General features: G+C 69.4%; 4 protein-coding genes across 5 annotated transcripts; 2 read left to right on the top strand and 2 right to left on the bottom strand.

Moving 5' to 3' along the window:
- The first annotated feature begins 2,538 nt into the window (after positions 1-2,538).
- Positions 2,539-4,124, top strand: MESP2 (mesoderm posterior bHLH transcription factor 2). The gene is made up of 2 exons (XM_058033106.1): positions 2,539-3,528; positions 3,892-4,124. Exons 1-2 carry the CDS (start codon positions 2,539-2,541, stop codon positions 3,955-3,957), a joined length of 1,056 nt encoding a protein of 351 aa, XP_057889089.1. The 3' UTR covers positions 3,958-4,124.
- A 1,181-nt stretch (positions 4,125-5,305) lies between these two features.
- LOC131089049 (putative gonadotropin-releasing hormone II receptor) lies at positions 5,306-7,401 on the top strand. The gene is made up of 4 exons (XM_058033560.1): positions 5,306-5,359; positions 5,756-6,306; positions 6,661-6,865; positions 6,965-7,401. The coding sequence occupies exons 1-4, from the start codon at positions 5,317-5,319 to the stop codon at positions 7,399-7,401; spliced, it is 1,236 nt and encodes a 411-aa protein (XP_057889543.1). The 5' UTR covers positions 5,306-5,316.
- A 1,705-nt stretch (positions 7,402-9,106) lies between these two features.
- LOC131088791 (transmembrane emp24 domain-containing protein 3-like) lies at positions 9,107-11,761 on the bottom strand. Its single transcript, XM_058033105.1, has 4 exons — positions 11,745-11,761; positions 10,710-11,130; positions 9,861-10,109; positions 9,107-9,411 (listed from the first exon to the last, which is right to left on the bottom strand). Exons 1-4 carry the CDS (start codon positions 11,759-11,761, stop codon positions 9,175-9,177), a joined length of 924 nt encoding a protein of 307 aa, XP_057889088.1. The 3' UTR covers positions 9,107-9,174.
- On the bottom strand, positions 11,368-14,822 carry ANKRD34C (ankyrin repeat domain 34C). 2 transcript variants are annotated; one of them, XM_058033422.1, is made up of 3 exons: positions 14,793-14,822; positions 14,119-14,290; positions 11,368-14,004 (listed from the first exon to the last, which is right to left on the bottom strand). In XM_058033422.1, exon 3 carries the CDS (start codon positions 13,962-13,964, stop codon positions 12,432-12,434), a length of 1,533 nt encoding a protein of 510 aa, XP_057889405.1. In that variant the 5' UTR covers positions 13,965-14,004; positions 14,119-14,290; positions 14,793-14,822; the 3' UTR covers positions 11,368-12,431. The 2 variants fall into 2 exon arrangements, with proteins under 2 accessions (XP_057889405.1, XP_057889406.1); XM_058033423.1 differs by lacking the exon at positions 14,119-14,290.
- Between the last annotated feature and the right edge of the window lie 1,237 nt (positions 14,823-16,059).

The raw sequence follows: 16,059 nt of genomic DNA, 5'->3' as shown, positions 1-16,059 counted from the left end.
ACACCACACGGGCTCTGCTCCGGGACGGCGGGTCCCCAGCGGGCACGGAGGTGCCCTGGGGGGCTCCGGGGGCTCGGGGGCACAGCCTGAGCTGGGCGCTGGCTGAGCTCTGTCGTGTGCCCTGCCCGTGCTGCCTCACGGCCCTGCACCCTGCTCCACTGAGAGGGGCTGAAGGGACGGGGGAACCCACCCTGCTCCCGGGGTCAGGGGCTGCAGGGTGTCCTGCTGTCACCAGAAGTTGGGAGTCAAACCCTCTAACACTGTAAGTTCAGTATTAGAAAGTAGCATCGCTTTATTTCAGTGCTGGGTGTGCAGGGGATGTCTCCTAGTACCAATACCACAGCTGCCTAACAGACTAGTTTAAAGCTTTGTAAGTTATTAATTACATTTCCCAAAACTCATCATGTATGCTAAACAGTGTCACAAATTCCTTTGCATATTTATATCACTTTTGGAGGCTTATTCACATAAGAGTAGGGTTGTTTGAGGTTCTCTGGTGCTTGTTTCGGGAACACCCCATTCCTCAAATTATCTGATTTTGGTAATAGGCCAAAACCAAAAAAAAAATATTTTCTTTGAATACATCCCAGCTCTGTGGTCTGGCTGAGATATATCTTCTTACCAGTGTTGGTCAGGCCCACGCTATTTAAGGCTGAGATAACCACTTGTATACATTAATACAGGACTAAGCACCTTTGGCTGAAGCTGAAGGAATTCTCAAGACTTAGACACTCTTTGTCAGAACTAAAGATTTTCCCAACGCTGCGGGGGCTCTGACCCCAGGGCCGGCGCTGCCCCGGCCCGGCCGCGCTGCAGCACTTGTGCAAACAGGGAGGTGGGAAGCGGCTGCGGCGGGTGCAGAACTCATTACCCGGGAGCGCATCAGCTAATGCGGCCCAGGAGGGGGCCGGCCGGGAGGGGCCGTGCCTGGCCGGGCCGTGGGGCGCCCCTCGGACACCCCTGCGCGCCCAGACCGGGCCGGATGCTGGCATGGGGCTGGTGGCCTCGGGTGGGCTGGCTCCGTGCTGGGCACTGCTCGCTGCACACGCGGTTTGGGGGTCCTGTGTCCCCACTGCATCCCCTCAGCTGCGCCCCCAGCTTTGTGGGGATCCTGTGCCCCTCACGTTCCCAGGGCTCTGCACAGCCCGGCTGGGGGGTCCTGCACCCCACAGTGCCAGCCAGTGCACACCCAGTTCGGGGGTCCTGTGCCCCACAGTGCCAGCCAGTGCACACCCAGTTCGGGGGTCCTGCACCCCACAGTGCCAGCCAATGCACACCCAATTCGGGGGTCCTGCACCCCGCAGTGCCAGCCAGTGCACACCCAATTCGGGGTTCCTGCGCCCCGCAGTGCCAGCCAATGCACACCCAGTTCGGGGGTCCTGTGCCCCGCAGTGCCAGCCAGTGCACACCCAGTTCGGGGGTCCTGTGCCCCACAGTGCCAGCCAGTGCACACCCAATTCGGGGGTCCTGTGCCCCACAGTGCCAGCCAGTGCACACCCAGTTCGGGGGTCCTGTGCCCCACAGTGCCAGCCAGTGCACACCCAGTTCGGGGGCCCTGCACCCCACAGTGCCAGCCAATGCACACCCAGTTCGGGGGTCCTGCACCCCGCAGTGCCAGCCAGTGCACACCCAATTGGGGGGTCCTGCACCCCACAGTGCCAGCCAATGCACACCCAATTCGGGGGTCCTGTGTCCCGAAGTGCCAGCCAGTGCACACCCAGTTCGGAGGTCCTGTGCCCCTCACATTCCCAGGGCTTTGCACACCCCATCTGGGGGATCCTGCACCCCACAGTGCCAGCCAGTGCACACCCAGTTCGGGGGTCCTGTGCCCCCACGTGCACCCCCAGACCAGGCTGTCCCCCAGCTCTGGGCCCGTGCCGTGCCATGCCCGTGTCCCCTTGCTCCCTGATGGATTTTCCGTGCCTCGGCGGGGCCGTTTCCCGGGAAACCTTCACACCCGCCGGCCGACACCTGCGGGGCCTGGGAACGCGCCGGGGGGGCTCCTCCCAGCCCCGGCCCTCCGCACCCGCCCGAGGGGCTCCCCGGCCACTGCCGGCACCGGCCCGAGGGTCCGCCAGGGGCCGGTGGGACACCCGCACCCCCAAACCGGCTGGGGGTGTCCCACGGAGCCACAGGGGCAGCGGAGGGAGACGCGGGCACACGCCACCGCTGACCCACTGCAAACCGCACCGAAGCCCCACGAGAGCCCCACAGCGGCCCGGGGCACCCCGTGCCCCCCCGTGCCGAGACCCCGCTGCAGCTGCCCCGGCAGAGCCCGTGAGGCCCCGCTGCAGCTCCCGGGTGGGTCCCAGCGCCGGCCCCCGCCCCGCGCGGGCCCGAGGGGCAGCACCGAGCCGCTTCACACCTCTGGGGTGAAATTCGTCACCCCGCGTTCACAGCCGCGCCGGGCCCCCCCGGCCCCCCGGCCTTTGAAGTGCTGCCGCTGCTGCGGCCGCCGAGGTGCCTCCTCACACCTCCGGGCCGGCATAAAGGCGGGCGCCCGGAGCCGCCGGCACTCCGGCCTGCCTCGGCGCTGCCATGGCCCACGGCACGCTGCCCGCCGCCCCGCCGCAGGCCTGGGCCGAGCGCGGCGCCGCGGACCCGCACGGCTACAGCAGCAGCTCTCCCGCGGCATCGCCCGACTCGTGCGGACTCGCGTCCCCCGCCGCGGCCCGGGGGCCCCGCCGCGGGCACGGCAGCCGCCCCCGGGGCAGGAGGGCGCTGCGGGGCGGCGCGGCGGCGGGGCTCCCGCGGCAGAGCGCCAGCGAGCGGGAGAAGCTGCGGATGCGGCGGCTGGCGCAGGCCCTGCTGCGGCTGCGGCACTACCTGCCGCCCGCGCTGGCCCCCGCCGGGCAGACCCTCACCAAGATCGAGACCCTGCGCCTCGCCACGCGCTACATCGCCCACCTGTCCGCCCTGCTGGGGCTCGGCCGCGGCGCGCCGGCCCCCCGACACTGTCCCCTGTGTCCCCGGGGCCTGGGCTGCTGCCGGGACGCGGAGCCCCGCGGTGCTTCGCCGCCCGGCGCCGCGGGCTGGGGCTCTGCTGCCGTGGCGGGGATGCCCCCGGAGCCGCACGGGGCCCCCGGCCTCGGGACGGGTCCCTGGGGGTCGCCGCTCTGCAGCCCTGCTGCGGGCACGGCCCCGCAGGTGCCTGGGGCTCCGGAGCTGGGCCTAGAGACCTGGGGGTCACCGCCCTACACCCCTGCTGCAGGGACCCTCCCAGAGGCACTCGGGGGTCCCAACATCGCCATGGAGACCTGGGGGTCTCCCTCCTACATCCCTGCAACCGGGACCCCTCCAGAGGTTCTTGTGGTTTCCAACATCCAGACGGAGACGTGGGGGCCACCCCCGTACCTGCCCGCGCTGGGGACCTCCTCAGCGCTGAACAAGGCTGTCACCTCCGCTGCGTCACCCTGGCTGACCCCTCCCCACCCCGCAGGGGCCGGGGCCCCCCCGGATCTCCCCGGTGATGTCCTGGACACGGGACTGCTGCTGCCAGAGTTTGTGGGCACAGGGACAGTCACCCAGGTACGTGCTGCTGGGGGCTGGGGTGACTCTACATGGGGCTGGCGAGGGGCAGGGATCAACACCCTTGGGGCGGCCTCACAGTGCTCCTGGTGTGGGGCAGTGCGGGAACTGGTTTTGGGGTAACAACGGCCTTGTCTGGGGTAGGCAATGGAGAGGGGAGCCCTGCTCTGTGCAGGAGCTGAGGTGGGTCCCCCAGCCTGCCCCATCCTTCTTGGTGCTTCCCTCCCTCGTGTGTGTGGGGATCCCATTAGTGGGGACAGAATGGAGTCCCTTGTGCAGTGGCTGGGCTGTCACTGCCACGGCCCCAGCCCTGCCTGCTGCTCCCCTTGTCCTGGTGCTCACCCTGTCCCTGTCTCTCCCCAGGATGTCTCTGCAGAGGACCTGCTCTCGCTGCTGGAGGCTCTGCTCCCAGCACAGCCCTGGCACTGACCCGGGCGAGTCCCCGGGCCTGGCGCAGCCGCGATGCCCGTCTGGAGCCCTGCAGCCTGGGGACACGCGGCCCTTGGGGCAGCTGCAGGAACAAGCTGCCCGTGGGAGCCTGGAGCCGTGCTGGACGCGCCGGGCGCGGCTGGATGTGAATAAACCCTTGTGCCCTCTCTGAGTGTCCGTGTGGCTGTTCAGGAGCTGGGCACCGAATGGGGCTTGGCATGCCCAGGAGAGCCATGCCTGGCTCTGCTCGCTGGGCTGCAGGGCTGGGGGCTGAGGGGCAGCCAGCTGGGGGAGCAGCCTGGGGGAGTATCAAGAGGAGCGCTCCCCTTGTCCTGGGGCCGGACCCCCGGCCAGGAAGGGCTGAGGATCCCCAGCACCCTCCAGGTCCAGTCTTCCCACCTGGCAGTTCTGGGGCTGTGGGGGCCCCCCATGCAGAGTGAGAGGGGCAGATTTGGGGATCAGCTCGGTGTGGGGGTGGGCCTGAGCCCACGGGCTGGAGACGCGGCCAGGAGCCGGTGACGGGGACCCTCTGCTCCCACCCCCTTGGTGGCTCCCTGAAGTCTGGGGTCCCCATTAGCAGGAGGGTGTTGGGACCTGGCAGCCATGTGCTAATGTGTCAGGGGAGCATCCTCCCCGCTCTGGGGTCTGGGGTGAAGGGCGGGGGGTTAATGAACCCCATGGAGTGTGAAAGGACTCTCTAATGAGTTAATATCCTCTGCTGGGGCCGAGGAAGGGCGTGACTGGAGGAGACAAGCCTTTGAGATGTAAAGCAGCCCCCTGGCCTGCCCTCCCCTAGGCTGCAGCCCCTACTCTCCAGCCAGGGCTGAAGGGACGTGGGCTCCAGCCATGGGGACACTGCCATGGGGATGAGCACAGTCTGGGGGAGCAGCTGGCAGCCACAGGGCTGGAAGGAGGGACCTGTGCGTCTCTGGGCCCCCCAAATGCTGCACCTCAATGCAAGGAGCCCTTGTGTGCTCTGATCCCTGGCCCTGGCAGCAGCAGTGCCAGAGCTGGAGGGCGCTGGCAGCACCCCCTGGGCTGGGGGGCTCTCTCCCACAGATGTGGGGCTCATCCCACTGTCCGTTCCCATGTGAGCACCACGCATGCTTACGTGTGTGTCCGTGTGCTGTGGGTGGCAGGGGAAGGACCGTGCTGTTCCGAGCTGCTGGCTACGTCAAGGACCATTCCGAGCAGCCAAGGGCGCCCACGCCTCAGCAGCTGCAGCAGCAGCAGGTGCTGCCTCTCTGCAGTACCTGCCCTGGTACCTGCCCTGGTACCTGCCCCGCTCCCCTCGTGCCCAGAGCAGATGCAGCAGCCCTCAGCACAGAGCCTGGGCACTGTGTGAGCACCAGCCCTGCCATGGCCTGGCTGGGGGATGCCAGGCAGGACTCCCTGGATGCAGGTGAGGCAGGGGGAATGGGGTGTCTGGTCCTGCAGGCTCATTGTTGGGCTGGGTGGGGTCCCCGTCCCAGGCAGGATCATGAGGGGCACAGCAGTGATGGCCTGAGGTGGGGGCGTGTTGGGGTCAGCTGCCATTGTCTTCCTCTGCCCTGCTGGGTGCCAGGGACCCCGTTATCTCTGGGGGCACGGAGGGGCTTTGGGGGCTGCTGGAGGCTGGGAGGCAGAGCAGGACGCAGCGAGGCAAGGATGGAACACAGGGAAGTGAGCTCAGAGACGCGACGTGGGCGCTGCGGCCCTGGGCAGGGGGCTCTGGGGGACAGGACCACAGTGCCGAGTGCGGCCTGCCCCGCCCAGAGCCCCCTCAGGGCTGCCGCTGCCCCTCTGCCTGTTGTGGCAGGTAGGGGCCGTGCAGAGCCGGGCCCGGCGGTGGGGAACAGCAGCACGGAGCCCCCCGGCACGGCGGCCCCCGGGTGGGGCTGCGGCTGGAGCCCCCCGGAGCAGAGGGGCGAGGAGCCCCCGCGGCTGCCCACCTTCTCTGCGGCCGCCCAGGCGCGCGTGGCCGTCACCTTCGGCCTGTTCGCGCTCTCGGCCGGCTGCAACCTGGCGCTGCTGCGGGCGGTGGGCGGCCGGGGCAGCGGCCGGCGCCCGCACATCCGCCTGCTGCTGCGGCACCTGGCCGCCGCCGACCTGCTGCTCACCGTGCTGGTCATGCCGCTCGACGCCGTCTGGAACATCACGCTGCAGTGGCGGGCGGGCGACCTGGCCTGCCGCCTGCTCATGTACCTGCGCCTGCTGGCCATGTACGCCTCGGCCTTCGTCACCGTGGTCATCAGCCTGGACCGGCAGGCGGCCATCCTGCGCCCGCTGGCCATCGCCCGCGCCCGCGCCCGCAACCGCGCCATGCTGCAGGCGGCCTGGCTGCTCAGCGCGGGGCTGGCCGTGCCACAGGTACCCACCGGGCTCTCCGGTGACACCCTGCCCGGCCCCGTGTGCGGTGGCACTGTCCGGGCCCGCTGCCAGGGCCGGTGCCGCCGTGTGACCCAGAGGGAGGGGATGGACGGCCCTGTGGGACGGGCACGCGGAGCTGGCGATGGAGTGGCTGTGGCAGCGCCCCCCTTGCCCAGCTCTGCCCGCTCTGGGGGTGCCCCAGGCCCCTCTCAATACAAGGGGGGTAACTGGTCATTCCCCCCGAGGCTGGGTCCGTCCCTGTGGGTCGGGGGTCCCTGTTTCAGCCTCCAGTGCCCTCCCTGGCTCGGGAGGCACAAACCCCCATCACCCCCACCCCACCTCTCTCGTCTGCAGCTGTTCCTGTTCCACACCATCACCCTGCAGCCCCCGCACAACTTCACGCAGTGCACCACGCGCGGCAGCTTCCCCCGGGCCTGGCACGAGACCCTCTACAACATGGTGGGCTTCGCCTGCCTCTTCCTGCTGCCCCTGCTCATCATGGTCTGCTGCTACGCCCGCATCCTGCTGGAGATCTCCCGCCGCATGGGCTCGGGCCTCTGTGAGTGCCAGGCACCCCGTGCCGCCCTGCCCCAGCTCTGCAGGGACCCCCGGCTCTCCCCCGGCTCTCGGCCCCGTCCCAGCCCCGTTTCCCCCCCAGTCTCCTCGCGGGACGCGTCGCTGCGGTGCTCCAGGAACAACATCCCGCGGGCGCGGCTGCGCATGCTGCGGATGAGCCTGGTCATCGTCTCCTCCTTCATCCTCTGCTGGACCCCCTACTACCTGCTGGGGCTCTGGCACTGGTTCTGCCCCCGCGCCGTGGAGAAGAGGATCTCGCCGGCCCTCACCCACGTCCTCTTCATCTTCGGCCTCTTCAACGCGTGCCTGGACCCCATCACCTACGGGCTCTTCACCATCCCGCTCCGGGGGGGCTGGGGGTGCCCGTGCAGGCACGGCCCCCCGGCCCAGCCCCCCTCCCCACCCACGGGCTCCTTCCGCTGCTCGGCCTCCTCCCTGCCGCCCCAGCGGGCAGCCCGGGGGCTGGGCAGGCCCCGAGGGGCTGCCAGGGAGCCCTCGTGCCACCGCAGCTCCCTGTGACACCAGCTGCGGCCGCGGGGCAGGGGGGTCAGCACAGCTCCACGGGGATGGAGGCACTGCTGATCTCTCCCTGCGCCCAAAGCGCCTCTGGGGGCTTGGGGCTGGTGGGGTGCCCCCGTTCCCTCTCCCTTCTCTGTGCCCCGAACAGCAATAAAGTGTCCTATGGCCACCTCTTGTCCCTCCCGTGTCCCCCGCTGGGAGCTGAGCTGGTGTCCCCAGAGCCAGCCCCTGACCCATGGGGTCACAGCTGCCCTGTCCCCACCGTGGGTGGCTCAGGAGTCCCCAGGCCGGGGCAGATTCCGGGCCATGCCAGCCCGGCCAGGGCTGGGGGCTTCCCTCCCTGTGCATCCCCACGGAGGGCGCAGGGCTGGTCCTGCCAGGGCTGGAGGCAGTGCCGGGGCGCTGCTGCTGCGGGCTGTGCTCCAAACAGGAGCTGCTGGCTGCTGCCCAAGGCTGCTGGGAGGCACCGGGGGCAGCTCTCCCGCCCGCAGCACTGCCCAAGGCCACGCTGCCGGCACAGCCAGCACGGGGGGGCTGCTGGGCCAGGCCTGAGGCTGCCCGGGCCCCTCACTGTGCCCCGAGCATCACCAGAGCTGCCCTGGCATCCCCCAGCCCCAGGGAAGGGACCCCCGAGCTGGGCTCTGCCCGGGGCCCCCCGTGCTCCCCTGGCTCCTCAGTCCCCGCTGCGCAGTGGGAACCCCATCCCGGCCCACTGACACTGCAGCCTCACACAGGGCACACACGGGGCTGCTGCTCCTGCTCCTGCTCCGGCTGGGGGCCAGCAGGGTCCTCCTCCTCGTGTCCTGTGCCAGGAGCAAGCTCAGCTGTGTGGCCAGGGGGCAAGGCAGGCGGGCAGGCAGGGCTGTGCCCAAGAACGGCAGTGCCAGCCATGCTTGCAGGGATTTATTTGAAAGTGGCAAAGTCTAGTGGAGTTGCTTCAGCTCTGAAAAATGATCTCACACCTGCTTGAGGGCTGGAGGGCCAGCACACCAGTCACTCCAGGGGTCTTGTGGGGCTCCAGGGAATGAGGGGCTGCAGTCCCAGGCGTCTGTGGGTCCCCCGTGCTTCTGGGGCAGGGATGGGCTTCCCTGGCACGTGTGCGGGGAATGTGTGAGGGGGCTGAGTCTCAGGCACGGACTGGTGTATGAAAATATCACCTGGTACAGGCACACCGCCTGCTGCCAGCCTGAGAACTGCTGCGAGGGGAGGAGCTGGCAGAGCCAGAGCCACCCAGCAAACAGCCTTCCCTTGTTGGATGCTGTGGGTGCTGTGTCCCGCTGCTGGGAGCACCCTGCCCGCCACAGGGCACCTGGGGTGCAGACAGAGACCCCCCCAGCCCACGGGCAGCTCTGCTGGGGCTGGGGGCACTGGGGGATGCCAGGGGGGCCAGGGCTGCCCCTGCCCTTGGTGGCTGCACAGGGCTCAGGGGCAGCGCGTGGTCCTGTCCCAGTCACGTCCCAGTCAGTCCCAGTTACATCCCAGTCAGTCCCAGTCCCATCCCAGTCCATCCCAGTCCCGTCCCAGTCCCGAGGGTGCCCCGGTGCTGTGCTGTGCTGGTCCCCCCTGCTCCCCAGTGCAGCCAGAGAACGGGGACAGGCTGGCCAGGCGAGGGGACAGGGTAGGCCAGACGATGGCAAATGGGAGGTGATGCTGGGGACGCCTGTCCTCGGGTGGCTGTGTCACCAGCTCAGCAGCGTCGCCCCCTGTCCCAGCACAGATCAGAGGCGCAGTGTCTGTCCCGCTGCCCGCTGCACTCGGGCACAGCCAGCAGCTCTAGGTGCCAGCTCCGCCGCTGCTGGGTCTCTTCTCGGTGAAGAAGCTCTTGAGCAGCACCACCTGCCCGATGCTGACCACGAAGAGGATGAGGGTCTCCCCCACTGACCAGTACGAGACGCGGCCATTGAGCTCCTCGGCTCGGCTCCTGTCCTGCGCCTCCCGCAGCCGGTAGTGGGTCTGGGAGTCGATCACCGCCTTCAGCATCTCGTGGATGGTGACACAGGCAGACTCCAGCTGGGGACAAGGACGGGAGCGCCCTGTCACTCCTGACACGGCTCAGCTGAGGGCGCCCAGGGCCGTGCCAGGACGCTCAAGAGCAGTGTTTGTGTGGTAGGTTCCTGCCAGAGCCCATGCAAGGTGGTTCCCCACTGGGACAGAGTACCCACGAGGGCACCCGGATGCCCAGCCCAGAGCATACACCCAGGGATGAAATGGCTGATGCAATTCCCTCACGTGGGATGGACACGGCCGCTGCAGAGAGGGGAGCCCAGAGCCCGCACAGCACAGCCCCCTGAGCAAGGCAGGGCACAGGATGTGGTGTGCGGTGGGGCTGTTGGCCGGCGGTTGGCACTTCTGCATCCAGTGCAGGAGGAAGGGAACACGTCCCCAAGTGCCATCCCACAAGGCTGCTTGGGGCTGCAGCAGGACCCTGCCTCCCTTCCTGCCTCCCTCCCGGGACCCACCTGTGTCAGGGCAGTGACGCGGTTGTTCATGTCGGGCAGGATGGGCGGCTCGTCGCCCACCTGGAAGTCGAAGTAGACGATTTTGTGGGAGAAGGTGGAGAACTCGTTGCTGAAGCAGAAGGTGTAGACACCCTTGGCCTCGGTGTGGTGCGAGAAGCTGTCGTACTGCTTCTTGGTCTCCTGGTAGATGGTCTTGCCGTTGGGGTCCTCCACGTAGCAGTCCACATCATAGTGCCCTCCGCTGATCACCTGTGCAGGAGACGCATCTCCGATGGTGGCACACGCCCAGCGACGGTGGCAAGGGCCCCCTGCCCCTGCCCAGCCCCACAGCTCTGTGAGAGGCCAGCGGGCACCATGCCCATGGGATGGGGCCCAGCCAGGGGAGCCCCAGGGAAGTTGTGCACCACGGTGCCAGCAACTCAGCTGGGGTGCCCATGGCTCAAGTGGGGTCCTGGAGACAGGGACAGCCCTCATGACCCAGGTCAGGGAGGTCAGGTCCATGGCTGGTGTGGGCACATCCCAGGCCTGGCTCTCAGGTGGGCACTGCCAGGCATGGAGCTGGGGCTGGGAACAACTCCTAGTGCAGCATGGAGGGAGCTGGGGTGGAACTGCAGCCCTGCCTGGGGCTCTGCAGGGCACAGGATGGGAGTGTGGGAGAGGCACGGGCAGGTGGCACGGGCAGAGACAACAGCGCACACACGGCAGGGCTGTGGGCAAGGGGGCACCGGGGCACGGGCAGGCACACGGGCAGGGGCACAGGGATGGGGCACAAACGGGGCGGAGGGGCCCGGGCAGGGGGTGCAGGCACGGAGCATGCAGGGCTGCAGGAAGGTACAGGCAGGGTAGTACCTGATAGTCGAGGGTGAACTTGACGCCGCTCTCCAGCTCCTGGTGGAAGCAGCGCTGGGCGCTGTCGGGCAGCTCCAGCGTCAGCTCCGTGCCGCCGGCCCGCAGCGCGCCCAGCAGCGCGGCCAGGCACAGCGTCCGCACCGCGCCCGGCATCGCCACCCGCACCGAGCCCGGCACCGGCACCCGCAACCCGGCACCGGCCCCGCACCGAGCCCGGCACCGGCCCCGCAACCCGGCACCGGCACCCGCACCGAGCCCGGCACCGGCCCCGCACCGAGCCCGCCACCCGCAACCCGGCACCGGCCCCGCACCGAGCCCGGCACCGGCACCCGCAACCCGGCTCCGGCCCCGCACCGAGCCCGGCACCGGCACCCGCAACCCGGCACCGCCCCCGCGCCGCCCCCCTGACGTGGCGCTTCCGCTGCGAGCGGAACGGGGCGGAACGGGGCGGGGCGGAACGGGGCGGGGCGGAGCGGGGCGGGGCGGGGCGGGGCGGAGCGGAACGGGGCGGGGCGGAGCGGGGCGGGGCGGGGCGGGGCGGGGCGGAGCGGAACGGGGCGGGGCGGAGCGGGGCGGAGCGGAACGGGGCGGGGCGGAGCGGGGCGGCACCTCCGGCCCCGGGGCGGGCACCCGCGGGGAGCCCGGGATCGTTCCGCCGGCCCTGGGGCCCCCCGGCGTGTCGGGGCCGGGCACTCCGGGAGCCCCGGCGGTCCCCGCGGCACTCCCGGGCCCCGTGCGGGCGGCTGGTGCCGGCTCCACGCGAGAGCAGCCTCGGTCCAAAGCTGAGCGCTTTATTAGTGCAGTGCAAAACCGGCGCACGAGTGTCCGCAGGGCCACCCCAGCACCTGCCCTGCCCCCTGCGCGCACGCAGCCCGTGAATAACCGCGATCGTGGGGCGATGGAGGCTGCGGGAGCCGCGGCTCTCGGCCGGCACAGCGTGCGTGGGGAGCGGCGGGGGGCCCGCGGGGTCTCGGCTCTGGCGCCGTGCCTGCGGCCGTCCCGGCGGGATGAAGCGCCGGGCTCAGCCCGTGTCACCCTCGGCGGGTTGGCATCCCGGCTCCCCGCCGCTGGCAGAGGCTCCCGTGCGGCCGGGCTGGCACCATCCTGCTCGGGGGGACATCCAGCGCTTCCTGGATTCAGAGCTCCTCGGCGTGGCGGGGAATGAGCCCCTGAGGTTCAGACGCTTCAGAGACGAGGCAAGCCCGTCCCGGCCCGCAGCCCACGGGGCTGCAGCGGTGCCGGGTGCGCCGAGCCGCCGGAGCTCCGGGAATACCGGAGGTGGAGCGCTGTCTCCCTCTCCCGCTCCGGGAGAGCACCGACACGGTCCGTGGCCGCACCGGGGTTCCGCCCCTCGAGTCCCCTCGTCCTGAGCCCCTTTCCCTCCTGGAAGGCACTTCACGAACGCCTCGGCCCCAGAGATCACCGCCGGGGGCTCCGGGCCGGGATTCGGTGAGAGAACGAGCAGAATGTAAGAAAAGCGGATTGCAACTAGTGAGGAATAAGTGAACTGCAGGTGGGATCCTTGGCACGGAGCTTGGCGATCTAGGACGGTGCGGGATCGATCTCCCGATCAGCCCGCGCCCGATTCAGCCCCCGGGCTCAGGGCTGAGCCCCCTGGCCACCAAAGTGTCCCCGGAGCCAGCGCCCACTCTGTGGGACCCGTCCCGTCTCTGCGGGGCCAGCACGGCCCTGGCCACCTCCCTGTGAGCAAACGGGGCACGGCTACTGCGCCACGACCTCCTCAAAATCGGAGAGGTGCCGCATCTGCTCGGCCTGCATGGAATGCCTGCGGAGGAGCTTCCTGTGGGCCCTCAGATCGCCCCGCCGGGGCGAGCCGGGCGTGAGGGGCACCAGCGGCTTCAGCGCAGCGGCCAGCGGGGAGGGGGCTTTGCTGGAGCCGATGTCAGGGATCGGGGGGTTGGGGTTCACGTTCAGGGGGGGCAGGTATCCTGGCCTGGCGTGCGAGATGTGGTCCAGCAGCAGGGTTCCCGACCCTCGCCGCTCCAGCGGGCCGGGCGGCCGGCGGCGGCCGGCGCTGGGCGATGTGCCGGTGCTGCCGCAGGGCGAGTCACCGCCGCCGTCCGGCAGGGCCAGCTGCGACCCGCTCAGCCTGCGCCTCTCGGACGGCGCCTTCCCCGCCTCGCCGACCGCCGGCTCCCCGTTGTGTTCGGTGCCCGGCCTCCGCCAGAGGGGAGCGTCCGTCCTTGCGGCGGAGCTGGCGGCCGAGCCGCTGCTCTCCGGCTCCTCCGGGAGCGTGGCGCTCCGCGACAGGCACGGGTGGGCGCCCGGGCTCTTCTCGTGGGCGGCTTTCCGTGCCAGCGGCCCCGGTGCCTGCTCATCCACTGGCGGGAAGAGGGAGGGGTCCCTTCCCTTGCTGCTGCTGCTGCTGCGGGCGAGGGAGGGCTTCTTGCAGAGCGAGAGGTCGCCGATGCCCGTGATGACCTCGCTGTCGGCGCAGGGCCGCGTGTCGTCGCGGTGACTGGAGGCCGCCAGCACCGAGGGTGCCACCAGACCCCAGGGCTCCGAGCGCAGCCGCTTCAGCCGGGGCAGCTGGGCTCTGCGGGCAGCGCCAGCTCGCCGGCCCGGGGAGGGGGGCTCAGGGTCCCCAGGGTGACAAGGGTGCGGGGTGAGAGCGCTGCTCTCCTTCTCGCCAGGGGAAGGCGCTGAGACGGCACTTTTCAGGTGGGCACTGGAGGGGGCTGCGCTTTCCTCGAGGGGAGCCTTCTCCTTGAACTCCAGCGCCGGCGCAACGTTCAGGTACTGCTTGGCGGTCTTGGTGCCGGAGGCTGATGTGTCCATGGTGATGATGATCACCTCCTTCCCCTTGGCTCTGCAGGCATTCAGCAGGCGCTGCAGCACAGCCTTGTCCTCGGCGTTGATGGCGTGGACCAGCGCTGAGGCTCCCGAGTGGTCCTCGAGGCTGGGGTCTGCCCCGCTGTCCAGCAGCAGGGACACCACGTCCCCCCCAGCCCCGCGGATGCAGGCGTGCATCAGCGCCGTCTTGCCAGACTTGTCCTGGATGTTGGGGTCGGCTCTGTTGTCCAGCAGGTACTTCACCATCTTGGCCTTGTGGCTGCTCTGCTGGTCCACGTGCGTGGTGATGCAGGCCACCATGAGCGCGGTCTCGCCCTTGTCGTTGCTCTCGTTGATGTAGGCGCCGCCCTCGAGCAGCAGCCGGGTCAGGCGCAGCCGGCCCAGCCACACGGCCTTCAGCAGGGAGTGGCCCCCCAGCTCCAGCTCCGTCCCTTCATCCATGGCAGCTGCTGCCGCTTCCCCTGGGCGATGGCAGTGCTGCCTGTGGGGGAACCCCGGGGAAGAGGTGAGCCCACTGCTCTGCCCCTGCCATCCCGGCGTGCCAAGCTCTGGGCACTGCCCCGCGTCCCCCTGTCCCTGTGGCCGTGTCCCCCACCTCGAGCAGCAGCTGCCCGGATGGATGCTTGGGTTCCCCAGGAGATCAGGGAGCTTCTGACGGTCTCCACCGGCCCGCTGTGTCTGGGGGGCCCCAGCGCGGAGCCCACCGGAGACTGCGTGAACTGCCCTGATGGCTTTCCTGGGCTGGAGCCGGGATCTCTGCCTCCTCACTGCCGGAGGGGAGCAGAAGCAGCCACAGTCATGCTGTCTGTTGTGTTTCTACCGCCCCCTGCTTCTGCCGCCCGTCTGACCCCGCTGCCACCGCTCCTGCTGCCCCCGCTCCCTGCCTCGCTCCTCGGAGTGCTCCTGGAGCCCGGAGCAGCCGGTGCCCCCAGAGCGCCCCTGGAGAGGGCACAAGCCTCCCGGCCCTTCCCCATCCATCCCTCCGAGCCCTCCATGGGGACCCCGCCGCCCCTGGACCCGCGGTCAGTGCCCGCTTTGCTCCCAGCCCCTCCCAAAAGCGGTCACGGTGCCGCTCCCTGCCCGTGAGCTGCCCACGGCCCCTTCCGTGGGGGCCCCTCGGACCGGGGGGAGACCCGGGAGGCGGCTCTGCCCCGCTCCGGCCGGGACTGGCGTCCCCCGCGCCCCGCCGAGCCCCGGCCATCCCTCTGCCGCCGCCGCCGCCGCCCCCGGCCGCGGTGGGGATGGTGGGGTGCGCACCCCGCCCGGTACCTGCCGCCGGTGCCCGTGCCGGTGTCCGGTGCCGCTGCCCCGTGCCCTGTGCCGTGCCGGTATCGGTGCCGAGTGCCGAATGCCCGGTGCCGGTGCCGATCGTTGGTGCCGGTGCCCGGCGCTGCGCGGGGGGCGGCGCGTCCGCCCGCAGGTGGGTGCGGGGAGCGGCGGGCGGGGGTATCGGTGGGCGGGGGGCTGCGGGGGGCTGTAGGGTCGGTGTGCGGGGGGCTGCGGGGTCTGTGTCTGTGTGCGGGGGGCTGCGGGGGGCTGCGGGGTCTGTGTGCGGGGGGCTGCGGGGGGCTGCGGGGGGCTGCGGGGTCTGTGTCTGTGTGCGGGGGTCTGCGGGGTCCCTGTCCGTGTGCGGGGGTCTGCGGGGTCCCTGCCCGTCTACGCCCACCCGTGCGGGGTGTCTGTGCGTGTCCCTGCTCCGGGGGCTCCCCAGACCCGCGGCCGTCCCCGCTCGGAGCACGGCAATCACGGCTCCCGAGCCCCTCTGATGCCGATGACGGCGCGGTGTGAGCGCACCCTGGGGCAGCCCGAGCGCTCCGTGCCGTGCCGGGCCGGCTGGGCTCCGTTCTGCTGCCCTCGGTGCCGCCCCTGGGCGCTGTGCTGCCGCTCTGGCCCCCCTTCGCCCCCAGAGCCCGCGGCCGGGCAGGAGCCTGCCCCCCATCAGCTTCCTCCGCCTGCCTCGGTGCCCTTTCGGAGCAGTCCCGGCACAGAGGGAGTTCGGAGGAAGGGGGAAATGGTCACAGATGCCCCGACCACCACCCTGACCCCCGGGGTTCTGCCCTTCTGCAGATCCATCACGGCTGTGAGGGTGTTTGTCATCACACCCCCCGCATCACATTAACATTTGGGGAAATTTCTCTTGTGATTAATAAAGTATAATCTAATATTGCAGCGCTCTTCATTCAGAGATAATGACAGTGAGAATCGGAGCCAGCAGAGAAATTAAGTCAGTCTTACTATGTTAGGGAACATTTGGCAAATCTTACGGCAGGTTCCTCCTGACTTGGTAACGCAGACACTCTGCAGTAGCTGCCTAAACTGGCCATAAACCCCCCAAAAATGTTTATCTGTCCATTTTCTGATGCATGAGCACACCACTTTACTTGTCAAAAATGAACACATTAACTCCTAACAGCAACATAACATAAACACCTTGACAAAATAAACACCTTAAAAATAAACTCCTGCAACCCACAAATTTAGAAGAGACAAGCTGGTGGCAGGAGGAGCCCAGGGGAAGCCACCACATCCCCGTGGT

This window comes from Melospiza georgiana, chromosome 13 (genome assembly GCF_028018845.1).
Source record: "Melospiza georgiana isolate bMelGeo1 chromosome 13, bMelGeo1.pri, whole genome shotgun sequence".
NCBI classification, from domain to species: domain Eukaryota; kingdom Metazoa; phylum Chordata; class Aves; order Passeriformes; family Passerellidae; genus Melospiza; species Melospiza georgiana.
Note: the sequence above shows the minus strand (reverse complement) of the source record. Positions and strands in the feature narration are given on the sequence as shown.

Coding starts and splice junctions, on each gene's coding strand:
- LOC131089049 (XM_058033560.1), top strand. CDS start 5,317: ATGGCCTGGCTGGGGGATGCCAGGCAGGACTCCCTGGATGCAG. Junction 5,360..5,755: donor GCAGGACTCCCTGGATGCAG/GTGAGGCAGGGG, acceptor CTGTTGTGGCAG/GTAGGGGCCGTGCAGAGCCG. Junction 6,866..6,964: donor CCGCATGGGCTCGGGCCTCT/GTGAGTGCCAGG, acceptor TTTCCCCCCCAG/TCTCCTCGCGGGACGCGTCG.
- ANKRD34C (XM_058033422.1), bottom strand. CDS start 13,964: ATGGATGAAGGGACGGAGCTGGAGCTGGGGGGCCACTCCCTGCTGAAG.
- LOC131088791 (XM_058033105.1), bottom strand. Junction 10,110..10,709: donor AGTTCACCCTCGACTATCAG/GTACTACCCTGC, acceptor TCTCCTGCACAG/GTGATCAGCGGAGGGCACTA. Junction 9,412..9,860: donor GCGTCACTGCCCTGACACAG/GTGGGTCCCGGG, acceptor CCTTGTCCCCAG/CTGGAGTCTGCCTGTGTCAC.
- MESP2 (XM_058033106.1), top strand. CDS start 2,539: ATGGCCCACGGCACGCTGCCCGCCGCCCCGCCGCAGGCCTGGGCCGAG. Junction 3,529..3,891: donor GCACAGGGACAGTCACCCAG/GTACGTGCTGCT, acceptor GTCTCTCCCCAG/GATGTCTCTGCAGAGGACCT.